The sequence below is a fragment of the Crinia signifera genome, chromosome 2, assembly GCF_055691185.1.
Source record: "Crinia signifera chromosome 2, ASM5569118v1, whole genome shotgun sequence".
Lineage (NCBI taxonomy): Eukaryota > Metazoa > Chordata > Amphibia > Anura > Myobatrachidae > Crinia > Crinia signifera.
This window is the reverse complement of record NC_139218.1, coordinates 226,078,915-226,096,692: the sequence shown is the minus strand read 5'-3', so window position 1 is coordinate 226,096,692 and position 17,778 is coordinate 226,078,915. Positions and strand designations below refer to the sequence as shown.

At 38.6% G+C, this 17,778-nt stretch overlaps 1 protein-coding gene across 3 annotated transcripts in view; it reads right to left on the bottom strand.

The window, feature by feature from the left end:
• The window catches only part of SRRM3 (serine/arginine repetitive matrix 3), a 334,253-nt gene that overhangs the window by 25,727 nt on the left and 290,748 nt on the right, over nt 1-17,778 (bottom strand). For all 3 annotated transcript variants that reach the window (XM_083173931.1, XM_083173930.1, XM_083173932.1), the window contains 2 exons: nt 13,272-13,376; nt 9,388-9,571 (listed from right to left, as the gene is read on the bottom strand). In XM_083173931.1, coding sequence (XP_083030057.1) covers nt 9,388-9,571; nt 13,272-13,376 — 289 coding nt within the window. The remainder of the gene's footprint in view (nt 1-9,387; nt 9,572-13,271; nt 13,377-17,778) is intronic.

Sequence of the window (17,778 nt, the reverse complement as noted above, 5' to 3'; positions counted from 1 at the left end):
TTGTTGCTAAATGTGAGGAGGAAAAGAGGAAATACAGAGGAAATACAATAAATAGATTTTCAACATTTATCAGTACCAAATATACATGTCTATTTTTTTTATGGAATTCCTAAACTTTGTAATGCTAAAAGAGAAGTGGAAAAGAAATTAAAGCACATGAGAAATTTAAAGGACTAATTTGTGGATTGTATTAATATGAATGAAAAGGCTATAGTAATGAGTGTGTGTGTGTGTGTTTAGCAGGTGTTTATATCTATTTAAGAAAGAAATAGATATAATATATTTTATCTGCTAAAATAGCAAGTTATAAATATATAGTAATTTCATATTTACTATAAAAAATATTATAATTAAATTGATCAGTTATCTTCCCTTTTAAATTAGCTACAAAAATATAAGTATGTATAGCTTTAAGAAACAAAAAATCTCCATTACTACTAAAAAAGGCCCACAATGACAGACACACACAAAAACAAAACTCTAGAACATCACAGGAAAAAAAGGAAAAATTGCATTTCTGTTATGGGAAAGAAAATGAAGAAATGAGTGAAAATACACTGAGATCACTTCTCCCTAAAATAAATTCAAAGAATTACCGCTTTTCAAATGAGAGGCTAAAGAAAAACACAGATGAGATTAAAAAAATATAAATTAATCTAAATTATATTCTTCTAAAAACACTAAGCAAGCATGCACTTTTTCATAATACAACCCAGACATTTACAAGGGGCTTTAGGAATGCTTATGATAGTTTCTCCAAAGTGCAAAAAATATATTACGTGGAATCTATTTATCCAGCTATTAGTGCCTGGACAGCAACAGGACAGCTAAGCATAGCTTATAAGAGAAAGTGAGTAGATAGAAAAGAGAGAAAGAGGAAGACTAAAAGTATGACACAGTGACGATAAAAAGCTTTTGGTGTACCCAAAGAGCGAGCGTGAATCAGAAAAGTAACACAAAAAAATAGAGAAACAAAAAAGTAAAATAATTAAGTTATAAATAAACAATGATTGAGAAATAGACAAAATGATTTTACATTGTAAGAATCTAGAGTCATTGTTTTGGTCTATTTTTCCTAGTCATATATCTGGAGTCATAGAAAACTAATATAATAATAATTATACATAAATTTAAAAAAGTTGATATAAAAAGAAAATCAACAGTGGTGAGCATACTGGTAAACAGAATTTTTATATTGCATCTTGCCATTTACAATCCCTTTTCTACCAAAATGATAGGTATGTACTAATACCAAGAAGCACATTCATTCAACTTGTAGTTTACACATTGTTGATATAAAAAGAAAATCAACAGTGGTGAGCATACTGGTAAACAGAATTTTTATATTGCATCTTGCCATTTACAATCCCTTTTCTACCAAAATGACAGGTATGTACTAATACCAAGAAGCACATTCATTCAACTTGTAGTTTACACATTGGTATATAATAACACATTGCTTTTTTTTCTAGGATACATTTGCACAATACTCATTTAAAACATGGTAGTTTGATTACATAGGATGCACCAGTATAGTATCCATTTGTTTATGTTGTTATGGTTATGTTATGTTGTGGTTGGCATTTCCAAGAGCTACTTGTCCTTATTGTAATTTAGTTTTGGGGGTTTTCTTTGTATGCTCCCATTATATATTATATATATATATATATATATATATATATCACCCTAGAACATTTTAATACTGTATATTGATTTATCTTTCTGATAATTGCTGTGCTCTCTTTGCTATGGCTATATATCATCAAACAGATTTGTTTATTTTACTTGCACTTGCTTCAACACAATGCGCCTGATTCAGACCTGATTGCTGTTGTGCAAATACGCACAATGGCTGATTATTGATAGACTGCACATGTGTATGGCCCATAGCACACATGTGCGAAGCCTGCTAGCATAGAAATCCTGCTACTTTCGCTAGCGATTGACAGGAAGTAGGCATCTGGGGGTGCTAACCGGCCGTTAAGTGATAATGCTAAGAAAAACGCATACGTGACAGATAAAATGCTAGGAATGCCTAGGAAAATACAGGTGAGTCCAAGAATTTTAGGTGTGTGACGTCAGCTCCAGGATGGATAGGGCTGTTTGCATTGCAGCCGCCGAGTCAGACACTGGCTACGTCTAGCTTTCGATGACTGGTGCCCAGTGGAAAAGTCATTAGATGGTGAACATACAATGAATGGTTTTGGACTTCTTTGCTCAGCTACGAATTCTTTGCTAGCTATACACATCGATTCGCACAGTGTGCACATTAATTTGCAAGGCGGGATTTCATTATAGCAGGGCAGCATCTACCTCATTGGTTCATTGGTAGCTAATTCGCTCAGCAGAAAGCAAGGTCTGGTTTTGGCCCAATGTCCCTTCTTGATATGACTGTATTTAATGCAGAAAATGCTGAGGAGCTTATATAGTTACAGGGCAATGTTCATAAATACTGATATAAATGTATGGCTGTAAACAAAGAACGAAAAAGGAAGAAATGATGTATTTAGTAAAGCCGTGGAGGGCACAAAAGATAAAATATTAAAAAAATCTAAATGCAGAAACCCACTTTAAAACTTTCCTTAGATCAAATGTGAATCCATATCAGCTTGTTCATTAGTGTTGGAAATACCAAAACATTTTTGCAAGCATTAATGTTAGGATTGGAACAAGAGATCGCTAAATTATTATATATGGGATAGGCTGAAACAACAATTCTCTATAATAAATGTGGAAGAAAGGGGGGTTTGGGTGGTCAATCGCACAAGACTGAGATGTGAAAAGGACCCCTATACATTCATCAATTGAATAATCAAATAATCAAAAAATGGGGTGTGCTACCCTTGGACACGGAGATTTTAGGACAAAGACAAAGAAAGAGAAGAGTGTCCTCTGGGTGGGTGCACCTTGGAGAAAATTGGAACCAAATAATAAAATTTAACCTTTATTATAATAATTTTAAAAGGCTGCGAAATGTCTTAAAAACATATAACATACAAGGGTGGGTGGACACACTTAAAAATAAGGTGGCAGGCAGTGGTTGCTATTAGACTTGTAATGATAAGGTAAGTGGTTGAAGCGTAGCGTGTGAGACAGAGATAGCTTCGCACAGTGGGTTCTGCAATTATATATATGAGCACAACACCCTCTTCTGTTACGCTAAATCTCTTGACGGACTGGATACGTAATCTCGGTACTCTTTACTTAGAACGGCGCCCACGATTTTGATCGTGGGCATCGTTAGTAAAGAATCTCGGCCATCTCGGGCATTGAATGCACTAAAAAATCGGGTGCGATGCGACCGACGTGATGCCCGCGATTTCCCATAGGGAACAATGTTAAATGTCTCAATTGACCCAATTTTCCTGTTCAATGCCTCAATTGACCCGATTTTTCCATAGGAAACAATGTTGAATGGCCCACAGAGGCCAAATAGGCACCCTGAAGTGTGAAATGGATCCCACAATTGTTAACGCCACCCCACGATCAACGTGAACCCGAAGCGTGGCGAGCGCAGCGAGCCCGAGAGGGGCGGCGGTACGCGTCCTACGACCTTTTCATACCCCCACTATCCACGTCGGCGTGGAGTTGAGAATAGAATAGTGTGGCGAGCGCAGCGAGCCACCGAGCCCGAAGCGTGGCGAGCGCACGCGGACAGCTGTGAAGCCCGCGAGGGGACGCGGATACCTGTGAAGGTATCCGCGTCCCCTCGCGGGGCGCGCTGCGCTCGCCACGCTTCGGGCTCGGTGGCTCGCTGCGCTCGCCACACTATTCTATTCTCAACTCCACGCCGACGTGGATAGTGGGGGTATGAAAAGGTCGTAGGACGCGTACCGACGCCCCTCGCGGGCTCGCTGCGCTCGCCACGCTTCGGGTTGACGTTGATCGTGGGGTGGCGTTAACAATGGGGGGGCCATTTCCCACTTCAGGGTGCCTATTTGGCCTCTGTGGCCCATTTAACATTGTTTCCTATGGAAAAATCGGGTCAATTGAGGCATTGAACAGGAAAATTGGGTCAATTGAGACATTTAACATTGTTCCCTATGGGAAATCTCGGGCATCTCGTCGGTCGCATCGCACCCGATTTTTTAGTGCATTCAATGCCCGAGATGGCCGAGATGGGCGCCCTTCTAGGTAAAGAGTACCGTAATCTCTAGTCCGAATGGATTGGGTACGTGCTCCCAGATTCTTACTCTATGGTTATTTTTTGCTCATATGTCAGATGCCGTGTTTATGCTAATCACGGTCACAGATATTCGGTGATACGGATCCTAGGGATCATGGGGTGTCCCCTCTATTTAGATGTCAGTAGGATCTAAACCTCAAGTCACAAGTTCATTAATATTCACAGTAGGTGTGGTAGCGTCTCAGTAGTACGGTCTTCGTCCTGTATATATCAGGACTCTGAGATAAATGCTTGCTACACTGGAGATAAAAGGAACCCTATATGGGGTATCCTTGTGACATGTGAGTTAGTTAGCATCACCGAAATTTTTGGTCTGAAAACTGGTACGTGGGGTGTCTCCCTAGCGCAATTGTCAGGGAGACCTCAAACCCGGGATGGCCAGTTAAAAGATTTAAAGATGTATTTAAATGAGCAAAATTATTCACAATTAAGGTGGCGCCTCTGGGGTATAGAGCTGACCTGTATAAATGACAGGAGCACTAAAACCTCCAGGGCAATCTCCACTGTGCAGAGTAAGGAAGGAACCCTGTGCAGGGTATTCCTACTGGGAGCACATAAACAGGTATGAGCCCTTATAAGGGCTATTAGGTCTCACACTGCGCATAAATCAATCAGGTATGAAAAGTAACAAAATCAGCAACAGGAAACTGCCTGCGCACCGCTAGCCGGGTGCGCAGGCAGTTTCCTGTTGCTGATTTTGTTACTTTTCATACCTGATTGATTTATGCGCAGTGTGAGGTCAGCTCTATACCCCAGAGGCGCCACCTTAATTGTGAATAATTTTGCTCATTTAAATACGTCTTTAAATCTTTTAACTGGCCATCCCGGGTTTGAGGTCTCCCTGACAATTGCGCTAGGGAGACACCCCACGTACCAGTTTTCAGACCAAAAATTTCGGTGATGCTAACTAACTCACATGTCACAAGGATACCCCATATAGGGTTCCTTTTATCTCCAGTGTAGCAAGCATTTATCTCAGAGTGCTGATATATACAGGACGAAGACCGTACTACTGAGACGCTACCACACCTACTGTGAATATTAATAAACTTGTGACTTGAGGTTTAGATCCTACTGACATCTAAATAGAGGGGACACCCCATGATCCCTAGGATCCGTATCAACGAATATCTGTGACCGTGATTAGCATAAACACGGCATCTGACATATGAGCAAAAAATAACCAAAGAGTAAGAATCTGGGAGCACGTACCCAATCCATTCGGACTAGAGATTACGTATCCAGTCCGTCAAGAGATTTAGCGTAACAGAAGAGGGTGTTGTGCTCATATATATAATTGCAGAACCCACTGTGCGAAGCTATCTCTGTCTCACACACTACGCTTCAACCACTTACCTTATCATTACAAGTCTAATAGCAACTACTGCCTGCCACCTTATTTTTAAGTGTGTCCACCCACCCTTGTATGTTATATGTTTTTAAGACATTTCGCAGCCTTTTAAAATTATTATAATAAAGGTTAAATTTTATTATTTGGTTCCAATTTTCTCCAAGGTGCACCCACCCAGAGGACACTCTTCTCTTTCTTCGTCTTTGTCCTATAATAAATGTGTCCTTGCCATGTAGAAAATGGGTATAGAATTATAATAACACACAGTACCTATTTTACTGTCCAAAAATATACTTTTTATAAATATTAAGTTGTCCTGTATTCTCCTAATGACATCACCCTATAACTACAGGTGATACACAGGACTATGGAGATAGAGAAGCTAAAGGTGTCCATACACTATTGCAATGTACCACAGCAGTGTATGGCCATCCAACCTCCCTTGAGACACCTGGGACCTTCCCAGGTGGAAGGGTCAAATGCGACACATGACATGGGGTCCTTTCACATGAAATGTATCACATGTGGCCCTGTTCCCTGCCGCTGGAAGGGGGGCCGAGTCGGAGGTTGGACGGGCAGCAGGTCCGACCTCCGGCTCAGGTCCGATGTTCACTGGACCCGAGGGGGATGTCAAACACATTTAATTTGGATCAAATTCTTTTACCGATACTTAGAGATCGGGTGAAATTGGCAGAAATCGGACTAGTATATGGACACTTTAAGTGTCTATAATCTGAATAGAAAAGTGAGGATAGGGATTGTACATGAGAAAGGAACCAGAAAGGACCCAAAAAAAATGTTCCAGATACAGGAGGGATTTTAAAAGGTGTGGTGACATTGCTGCTACAGTGTATTGATTGAGGGCCAGGCGACCAAGTTATCTGGATATCCAAGTTTGCCAAATAAGCCTCCACCCTATATTTTATTGAAGCTGTTGTTATATGTTTTATGGGTAACTGGATTTTATAAAGTGCCTTGGCAAAATAAATCTCTTTTTGGATGTATTACAATATCTTCTTTCCATATCTTTTTGTATATGTTTTAACATACGGAGGCCTGTTAAAGGCGAAGAAGAGGTAGAAAAGGGAAGTATGATCCACTAATTAACCATCTGCGCACAATCCCTATCCTTACCTTTTATTCACATTACAGCTATTTTACGGATATTGGGAAGAAGTATAGCTTTGAATAGGGAAGTGCGGCATTTGGGGCTTCTAGGCATTAGCACCAAATAGAGGAATACACCCCTTTTTCTTTTTACACCTTAAGAAGTAAGTTAGTGTCTCAGTATGAATCGCTAAAGGATGGTAATGTTTTATGGGATTCTTTATAGTGTCTTTATATGAGGTCTGACATAATGGTGTTCTGTTAATTGACACTATTGTAACAATGGTTGGATCGTTAAAGTGCATCTGGATCTCTTGTTTTGTATATGTTACTTGCATTATATTTACCATTCCTTGTCTTATTTTAATTACATTATGTGCTTTTCATAAGAAAAACTTTTTTTTTAAATACCAGTAGATCACTTTCTAAATAGTATTAGGAGTCCAATTATTATTTCCACTTAGTAATATTCCATAACGGTCCAAAAATTTTCATTTCCAAACAGTGATCTCGTGCAGGATGTTTCCTCTCTATCGGCACACATCCTGCCCCCACCCCACTAAGGGAAATTGAAGTAGGAAGGAGTATTTCTGCTTGGCGGATTGGTATATTTACTGTAATATTGGTTCTCCATTAGCAAATTAACTAATTAAGCAGGTCAGTGACATTACCTACAGACTGTGCCTTTTTCTTAATTACTTTGGCCCTCGTAATTACGAGAGGCATGGTCAAGTTCCTTTATGAACTAACTTAGTATTATTTACAATATTCACACATATGCCAGAGGGCTCACAGTATTGATTTTTACCAATTAGGGTAAAAGAAAAACAATTCAGCTTGACAGGGTCCATATGGAATACTGCAAGTTTTTTACACAACAGTAGCATATTTCAGGCTATTTAAATGACGTTTTCTTAAAACTGTGCTTGATGCATTTAGTGATTTACAGCTGGCTGAGAAAAACAAATTAATATATTTACAAGCAGAATTTGTTTTGGGCATTGAAGAGCTTCAAAGATTCTTATGATGCATACAGTACAGTACATTGTCATTATTTTATTTGGCCACACTTGCCTAAATAAATATGTAGGGTAGTTATTCATCATTCATGCAAACTAAAATTTTCCCTTTTTTTGTGAACAGGGTTTCCATTATTTGAGTTTGGGGCTTTCCCCCTATAGATGTGAAACCAGCAGAACAACAGTTTAATAAACCATTTAATCTGTCTAATTTGGACTGTCAGTGAGCAGGGTGATCTTTTTTGATAAATGGGACAAGTGCATGTGAGTGGGTCATTCATAAGAAATGGGTACAATATCAATAGCCTTGCCAAAACTGCCATCATGTACTAGGGTGGATGTGGTTAAACTGCTAGCAAGGGAAGTAAACTTCAGATTTATGTTCTTATTTGCACACAAATCAAAGGGTGCCAGATGACCTGTTGACAGTCGGATGTCTGACGGTCATTATACAGACATCGAAATCCCGAATGTTAAATGCTTGACAGTCGTGATCCCGATTTACTGGGGCTATTCTTCCTCGTGGAGGACCATGACCCCCACAGAGTGAGAATAGAACCTGTGGCAAGCACAGCGAGCCACCAAGCCTGCAAAGAGCTTTGATAAGCTCACCCCCCTGAGTACCGGCAGTTGGGATTCCGATTTAATATACTGACCTCTGGAATCCCGACTGTAGTAACAGTATACCAGTCCCAAAAAAAAGTCAAATTTTTGGGGAGTGTCACTGTTTGCTTGCTTACTATATAAAACAAAACTGTCACTGATATATTTTGAAAAGTATATGAATTTTGCAATTCATCCATAGGGCGGTATCCAGTTGACTGGCCTGGAGATATCCTATTAGCCCTGATGTCATTGCTTATAAGGCAAAAAAAAAATATCTGATAAGAAGATCTTTTTTTCCGGATCGTTGGAGCAAAAATACATAGGTCCATGACTTTTTGATTATTGTGTATTTCCCTGTGATAAATGGGGTAAGGAGGTGAAAAAAATTGGTAGAAGAATGAAGTACTATATGTAGTTTTCCTTAAAGACGGAAATCATTATTTTTATCTTGCCTGACATTCATTGAACATTTGCGCCAATTTGCCACATGAAACAAGATTCTGAGGTGCTATTTAGTAATTGGAGGGGAAATTGCATTCACTTTTACTAAAATTTAAAAATAATATCACTTTCAGACATTTATCTTTTTAAATGTGGACCAGGAAAAGGAAACATGGAGCACTCTAGTTGCGGAACTACATATACCAGCATGGCTTGCCACACTGGGATGTGCTGAAACTGTGGCAGGGCATTCTGGAATGTGTAGTTCCATCGTAGCTTCAGTGTCACACATTGCTTACCCACGCTATAGCCATTTATATCCCTCAGATCAGATTCAGGAACATACAAAATGAGACAGCACATGGTGGAGCAGTTTTAGGAGCACATTTGAAGAAGCAAAGCACTTCAGATATGTACCAAGATTAACATTTAGACATTCCTTGAAATTGTTTATCAAATTCTAGACCTAGTTTCTCTAAAGCCTGGACTCCTTACTCCTCCTTAGTATTTGTCACAGACCTACATACCGCAATATAATGGTTTAGACATGATATGTATAGTGCAGGACCAGGGGAGTGTACATAACATACTGATAGAGCAGAGAGAGGAAGGCAAAGAGCCTAGAGGAAGAGCATATAAAAGAAGGATACATAATGTAAACCAAAATTTGTACATACATCCAAGTGTTTCTCTAGAATGGTGCCATGCCCTTGACTGTGGTGACCATTGTGAATGCCACTTTTGTGTCCATTCTGGTGTGGTGTGGCAGCTCGGCTATGACCGGTGCATGAAGAGGATAGGCTGCGGCTGGATCTGTGGCTAGAAGGCTTATGGTCTTCCTGCCTATGCTTGGGGCTTTGTCTATAACAAAAATATAAACACAATATGAAACATTTTTGATGTTAGTACTGCCCAGAATCAATGACTGGACACCAAAACAATTCAATATCAGCTTTGTACACAGTTCCATTCTAAAAAAATAATGAAAGCAACAGAGATTTATATATATATATATATATATATATATATATATACATATATATATATATATGTCTCAACTTTTTATTTGAAACAATGCACTTAAAATAATGGTTTATGGAAGCTGAGTGTCGAAAATATGTCACTACTGCAGTATGTTACCAGTGTTTCCTATGTGGTTAGCTCTAGTACTCATTAGTGCAGGTGGAAACAAAGATGCCATAACATGCAAATACAAAAAAAACTATCTTGTAGCAGGCAGCAGCATGATGAGCAACTATCCCGAAGGTCGGCCTTATTGCTAAGTAGTGTATAAAGGCATTGCTTAATCAAAAGGCTAACAAGTTTTTATACAGTAGCACACTGACAGACCCATTGAAACTAAAGCCCCCTATTTTGTTTCAAGGCATTTTGCATAGGGCAGAATGTATGAAAACTCTTGTAACAGCTGTTTTTTTCCCACTTTAAGTAATAAATGTAAGTACAAATGTAAGAAAGGCAAGTTGTATCCATGGGATACATATTGTCATATCATGCGGCATGCCTATAATCTACTGGAACTTATCTAGGAGTCAAGCTATAAGCAATGCGGCGCTGACTCGGAACTCACTTCCCCGCACAGTTCAAAATACCCCAACTCTAGAATTCTGCAAAAGCAAAGTCCAGACTTTCCTGTTTACTCACGCATTTAACTAATGTCCCTTTATTATCTCTACGCTCTCTGTATTTTATGAAAAGCTTTTTTGTATTTCATTGTTTCTGTACTGTATTATGTTCATTTTATCTGTTGCTTAACATATTTATTATCTGTTTATTATTATTATAATTACTATTATTATTATTATTGTTATAATGATTTTGGAAATGTATGGCCATCTTTATGCCTCCTTCTTCTTAGCAGCATTTTTTTTGCATCTGCCGAAGGTATGAGAAAAATATGGAGAAAGTGGAGACAGAATTTTCTATAGCAGCTGTAAGTAAAAAAGCCTCTTACTTTTTAATCAAATGGATGACAATGTAATTCCTTAAAACCTTTGTAGAAGTTATTTGTGTTTCTCCCCTGTTAGAATTACATACATATTTGTCCATAACTCTAAATATTATATAGAAAAATAGATGAGACGGAATGTTGGAGTTTTCATTCTTCAGTCACAAAGAAGTGCCACTTATTCCTGAAAAATGTGACATTTGTATCGATCTATAAAAAGTACCCATTCTCACATATTTCACTGACTATAATAAGTTAGTGTTTTCTTGGTTACTATGCTGTAGATCCACACCACTCTTCACTTGAATTACTTTTATTTACTACATAAAAAAGGTTGCATTGAGTTAGGAAACAAAAATACTATTTACTTAATTAAGAATCAGAAGACTTTACATTCAGCCTTGAGAAGCTCTTAAATGTATTTCTGCAAAGAGAATCTCTGTTTTCTCTTTCCGTATTACCATCTTGAACATGCTGTAATGCTACAGAATGGACTACAGTGATAATAATGCTTCTTAATATGATATTTCTCACAATGAAATTACATACTTAAAGTTGACATTCAAAACCTCCTAATTATATCATCACTCAATTATACCCATTCTGTGTGTGCACTTTCTACAACTGCTGGGTAATAAATACGTACCTTGCCCAACATTTGGTAGTGCAGAACCAGCACAATGAGTTGTGGCCCCAGCTCACTGGAAGTCAGTGCCCAGTATTCAATGCTCCCAATTCTCTGTTTTTTTTCGGCGAATCGGGCTATTTTCACTCCTTGCGGTGAATCGGTTTCACCCTATTCAATGTTCACTGTTCGCCGAAAGCGAACAGCGAATGCCGGCCAGTTCTCTGTTTCATGCTCGCTGCAAGTCGCTGGAGTATTTCAATGGGGTTTTCACTGGGATTCGCCAAGAGATTGTATTCAATGCTAGGATGGAGAACTGCTTTCTCCATGATTTTTGCCATGATTCGCCGTTTTGCATTCAACATCTTTTTTAGGTGAACAGGAAAGTGATCTTTTGAAATAAAGGGTTTTGGGGGGGGAAGTTTGGTGTTAAAAAATTAGATTTTTTTTTCTAAGAAGGGGCATGCTATTTGTAATAATATATATATTTAATTTTATTTTAAAAAAAATTGTAACATTTTTTTTATACACTTTGGGGACCGGGAGCCAAGAGCAGCTCATTAATATTCATTTATTCACTGCACTCTGGTCCCGATCATTACATATGCACAATCGGGACCAGGAAGTGCAGCGGCTGATGATCCCAGCCCCCTGCCAGCTCTGGGGGGGCTCTGCCAGTGTCCTGGCAGCCCTCCTCAGTGACAGGCGCAGGCAGGGAGTTTAAAATTCGCCGCCAGGGACAGAGAGCTCCTGAGGCATTGAATAGGGCGGAGGGGCGGCTGCCGGGCGAATCTCCCTAAAGAGAGAATTGCGGCGAAAGTGCAGCGAATCCTACACAGGATTCGCTGCTGCCCGCGATTCTACCCATTGAATACCTGCCAGTGAGTTGTGGCCACAGCTCCCCTCTGAATCGGGAACAATGTTCTGTCAGTTACCTCAAATATGGAGTGTCCAACCAAAATTCAGGTGTTAGTAGGGATGAAAATATATGTATTACATGTTTTTCTGGTAAGGATCTTCAGATTAGTGAAACAAGTTTTTGGAAGATATTCAAGTATCCATGATCATTTTTAATGGATTATTTGACTAGCCTGGGACCATTCAATTGTCCCAGATCCCGGCAAATCAATGTGTTTTTAGTGAAAACACATAGGTCCGTGAACTTATCCTGCATCTTATGCGGTTTTGCACACAATAATCGGGGTATTTTTCACATGGAAAAAAAAAACCCTGGGGTTTTTTTTAATGCAAAAAAGTATCATGGACAATTGTAACACCAATTAGAATTAAAAACCCTTCAAGTAACTAGGGATTAACTTATTTTTAAATGACCCAATTGCATGTTGCTAAAGATGGTCAGTTAGCCAGTCAGTCATGAAAAACATGAGCAGAAGAACATTAATTTCTTACTCCAATTTCAGTTAGCTATAAATGTATACAGGGATCCATCTGAGTTTACGGCTCAAACAAATAAGGGTTATATCGAAATTCACAGTACTAGCAAATGTATAAATATAGGCAATTTAGTATGCAGTTTAATATTCACACTATCAAAATAAAATACAAAATTAATATCACGGATGGAAAACAGATAAAAAAAAAAAAGAATCTAGAGGTATCCTACTTCAACTGCTAGAAGCAAGTCCACTGCATTAGGTAATAACTGGGTAATGCATTCATACAGTGCCTTGGTGATAGCTAAGGTTCTCTCTATAATAAGTATGGAAGGCTGAGAAACACACTAGAAACACTGGTTACATACTGTATGGCAAGGACACATCATAATATTGAAATGATTGTATTATTGTGTGCTTATTTTGTAGGAACTACTCCTACAGACAGTTTACAATTGGAAAAACAACTTTCAGTTCTGAAGTTTTAGGTTCCTCACACACTGGTAGTGAAACACAATTTGGAATTTGAATAACCTCCCACTGGATCATATTATGAATCAATTCTCTGTAGCCTACCTGCATGGAGATTTGGATGTACTATAATCAGAAGAAGGCGAAGCACTATGAGAGCTACAGCTGCTGTGCCTGTGGGTTCTGCGAGTTGTTGATCCACTATGAGATCTGTCAAATAATATATTTGTAATGAAGAAACGGATCTACAACATTTGAAGTTATCAAATACATATTTTAGTTTAATATTAAATAACATACAGTTGATAAATTGAGCATTATTTTTTTTTTGAGTTTTGACTAGCAGTGTATATTCATTCTATCTACAGTATCTATCATATATCTATTAATATACATAATAATATCTTAAACAGCATGTTATGTTACTGCAGCTAAATGATACATATGCATATGTAATTTTCATTTGTATGGTCAAAAAGATATGTCAATTTCTTAAATATTGGGTGAAATTTAATAGGATGAGAGATTCAGAAAGTGAGAGATTTGGTAAGAAATCCCCTTTTTTTTCTTAAAGCGGCAATCATTTACACTGCAAAACCAGTTTTATTTTGAAGTGTAAATGATTGCCGCTTTAAAAAAACTGGAGATTTCTTACAAAATCTCTCATTTTCTGAATCTCTCATCGTATTAAATCTCACCCAATGTGTTTAAAACCACCAGAAAATCCTTATGTTTTGCATACTGTGAAATTGCTAATTGCTGAAAAAAAGTTAACTTCTTGAAGATATATCTCTAAGTCCTGTTTATGAGTGAGTTAACAATGTGATAGTAAAAGTTCAGAGCAGTGAGGAGCAAGTGGAATGATCGAGACTCAAAAGCTGCAAAGAGGCTTAGATGGATATAGATGTGAATCCTTACACTTTTCTTAAAGTACTGTACAGTAGGTCATTCATCAATTATGGGAGCTCTGCACAAATGGGACTGAAGCCCAACTGAGAATGTAATATACGGTACTGTAGACAGCTGTCACTCAAGTTTGGATAAGGGAGGAGAAAAATAGGGAAAGATAGGCTTGATGGAGAGATATGATTCCTTTACAACTGAGATGACAATTTGTTCGGAGGACTGAATATTGATAGATTTTGTAAAATTGTGCATGTGTAAATGATGGAAATGTGCCTGCGGAGCAAGACAGGTTGAAGAGTAAGCTAGGTTGGAACATGCATTAGGGCAAAGGGATTGAAGAGTTAGGCAATTGCATGCCGCATTTTATCAGGGATTATTTTTTTCCTTCCTCCAGCAAATTAACAAATCCCTCAAAAAAACAATTTTCTAGGCGAAAACAGGGCTCGTTCTTACAAAAACACACAGGTTTCACTAAACCTATGTGTTTTCCTGATAGAATGTTTTATATTTTTGGGCAACCTAATAGGACAGCCTGAAAAAAACCCCAGGATAAATATATAATAGGAATACGTTTATCTTTCCAATGTCTCTTCTCCTGTTATTTAATTATTCCATAGAGAGAAAAAGTTGACAAACATAATTTGAAAATTGCATAATGAACATGGGGGTAAATTTACTTAATACAGCCATAATTTGAAAATGTATCTGGAAGGTTTAGAAAGTTTTGCACGATATTGTCTGTTTCTCCCATTGAAACAGGGATGGTTAGGTTTCCAATATATAGAAAAGCACTAGATCTCCTGCCTCTTATCTCACCCCAAGAACCTTGGGTTACTTTATAAAAAAAAAGGATTTAGAGCAGGCATTCCCAACCACGGTCCTCAAGGCACTCCAAGAGTGCAGGTTTTAGTGATATCCAGGCTTGAACACAGGTGACTTAATTAGTACCTGAGTGATCCTGATTAATCCATCTGTGCCGAAGCCTGGATATCACTAAAACCTGCACTGTTGGTGTCCCTTGAGGACCGTGGTTGGGAATGCCTGATTTAGAGCCTAAGTCAGCATGGATCGCTAATGGGAGAATTTGCAAATGACTGCGAATATTAAGGTGCCACCTAGACAGAAAGATTTAGCTTATGCGATCAACTTGGAATCAGGCCCTATATATTTAACGATGTGGGCTCCCATGGATCATTAGGTATTTCCTCTGTTGTTTGTAAATGCAGGATGACAGAGGATATCGCTAGTGAAAGCCATGCCTCTGCTACCACAGACCTGTTATTGCTTTTCATGCCTGGCATCGCCAAGTGTGTAAGCCGGAACCTGTGCCAGGTCCACCCGGAGGCAAAATTGCTATGTACACACATCGTCATATGTGGACTTTGTGATGTGACCACAGATCTATGTTATAAACAATTGTGCAAAATCATTTTGTATATTGTAAGTTGAATAATGGAACCCGACATTTGGGGGTGTCACCCAGCTATTTTCTGGGAGTGTCAGGGAAAACTCAGGCGTTTTCGATCAGCCTGCTCCTATCACAGCCACAGAGTCAGTTCTGGGCTATGCACAGACTGCACACAAAGAGAAAATGATCTGATGATGAATGAGTTGTGAATGTATTTACAGCTAATCGCAGAGCTGGAATGTTTTTGGAAGCATTTGCAGGCTTGCACAGGGTGGTATTTCACTCTAGCTAGGCAGGAATTACCAGATCGCAGGGCTCTGCAAATTAGCATCATGTCTAAATAACCCCCATTGTAAGGGTAAATAGTAAATATTTTATGGTAGAGGATAAAATACAGATGGAGCCACACTCATCCTGCCTGCCTATGGCGGTCAGCGTGCAAATTAGCCACATCGCGCCTAGTCCCGATGCAGCGCTATGAATCACTCAGCTTGGCGAATGGCATTACCGGATGAGTTCAATACCAACGATCATCCACCAGATGTCGCTTTGTAAAATCTCCACTGCGCTTGCATCAGATGTGTAATGCAAAGCTATAGCAAAAGAATCTGCATTGCATGTGTGTGAAGTGACTATTGAAATGCGCTATAGCACAAGAACTATACACTTGGCTACTACTGTACATTCCTGTACTGCGCAGTAAGTTGGATAGACACTTTTATTACCAAAATACAATTGCATGGACATGCATCTCATGACACTATTTTATAACTGGCTATGGGGACAAGTGAGTGAATACTGAGCGCACAATATATTTATTGTACAGTATAATACTTCGTGGAGAATATGGTGCAAGTGAGATGCTCAGGCATCCCATTCCCAGCAAATGGCGTACCAAGTTGGGTAGGATGCGTTGTGAAAGATAACCCACTGTACAGTATGAAGCTACAGTATAGTACCTGTAGCATCGGTATAGGATCTACAGATATACAGCACGCTACAGCAGGTATGACATGCTGTACAGTACAGTACGAGCAGTACAGACTCGAGCACAGAGTCCATGTGCTTAGCAGTGCTCATGCTTTCTCTACCATAATGTACTGTATACCGTAGCGCCTTTCCCCAGCCACATTGACTGAATGTTGTATCGGCCCTTTCTTTGCATTTACACCTACTTCCTTCTTTTGTGAAGGGACGCTCGTGTTTCTGAGACTCTGGAACGTCTCATTTTTGGTGAAAGGCGCTACTCCTGCATCTGAATGGGAGCACTCTTTACATATACTCTGGAGCATTGGTCGCTATTACCAGGTTCATAGGCTAGTGGATAAGCTCTGTACAGTACTGTATGTTGGAGACCTCGAGTTTGATTCATAAAGGGATATTTTTTTTAACACATTTAGGTAAGTTAAATTGAATATAAATATGTGCACACAAAAAATCCTGCTTTCCTTTAAAGCTTTCCGTGCATCTCCAAGTGCTGAGCAGTACTCATGCTTTCTCTACTGTAATGTACTGTACACTGTAGCGACTTCACCCAGCCACACTGACTGAATGTGGTCTTGGCCCTTCCTTTGCATTCATGCCAGGCAAAACTCCTTCTTTCTAAAGAAATGCTTGTGTGTCTGAGACGCTGGAGCATCTAATTTTTGGCAAAAGGAGCTATACAAACACCATGGGTAATGCGTAGTACAGTACTAAAGGTTAGACAGCATGCTCTGTGGTTCTTGCACATGAAGTTGCACAAAAAGGGCTTTATGAACACAGTTTTTTTGTGTGTGTCTAGTTTTATTAAATTTATCTTTCACAAATGCTTTAATTAAAAAAAAAAATGAATAACACGGTAAGAGTTGAATCCGGGTTCGAACACTACAAAAGTGGAGTGCCAAAACCAATACGGTGGCTGAAACAATGAGAGTGGCTCCATCTGTAGGTGTTTCAGCTTTTTTAAAGAAGTTTTGGAAGCATATATGGTAACAGTTAGGGTTAAAAAGGGAATGTAAAGAAATATAATTCTAGATCACTAGATGTTTGGGAATAGCAATTAAAAAGGAAAAACCTTATGTATTTTAATTTGTATTTTTTTTTTATTATTATTGGATTGTGAAACTCTATCTTTACATGACTTTTAAAAAAACACCATTCCATTCAAAGCCAATACTGTATGTACAGTGTATGGCAAAATGGATAAACTCAGTTTAAAAGAAATACAGGTAGAAAATTGCATATCTTAATTTCTGATAATAATGATTGTAACCACTGACTTTATAATTGTGTATTTGTAACTCTAATCACTGAAAT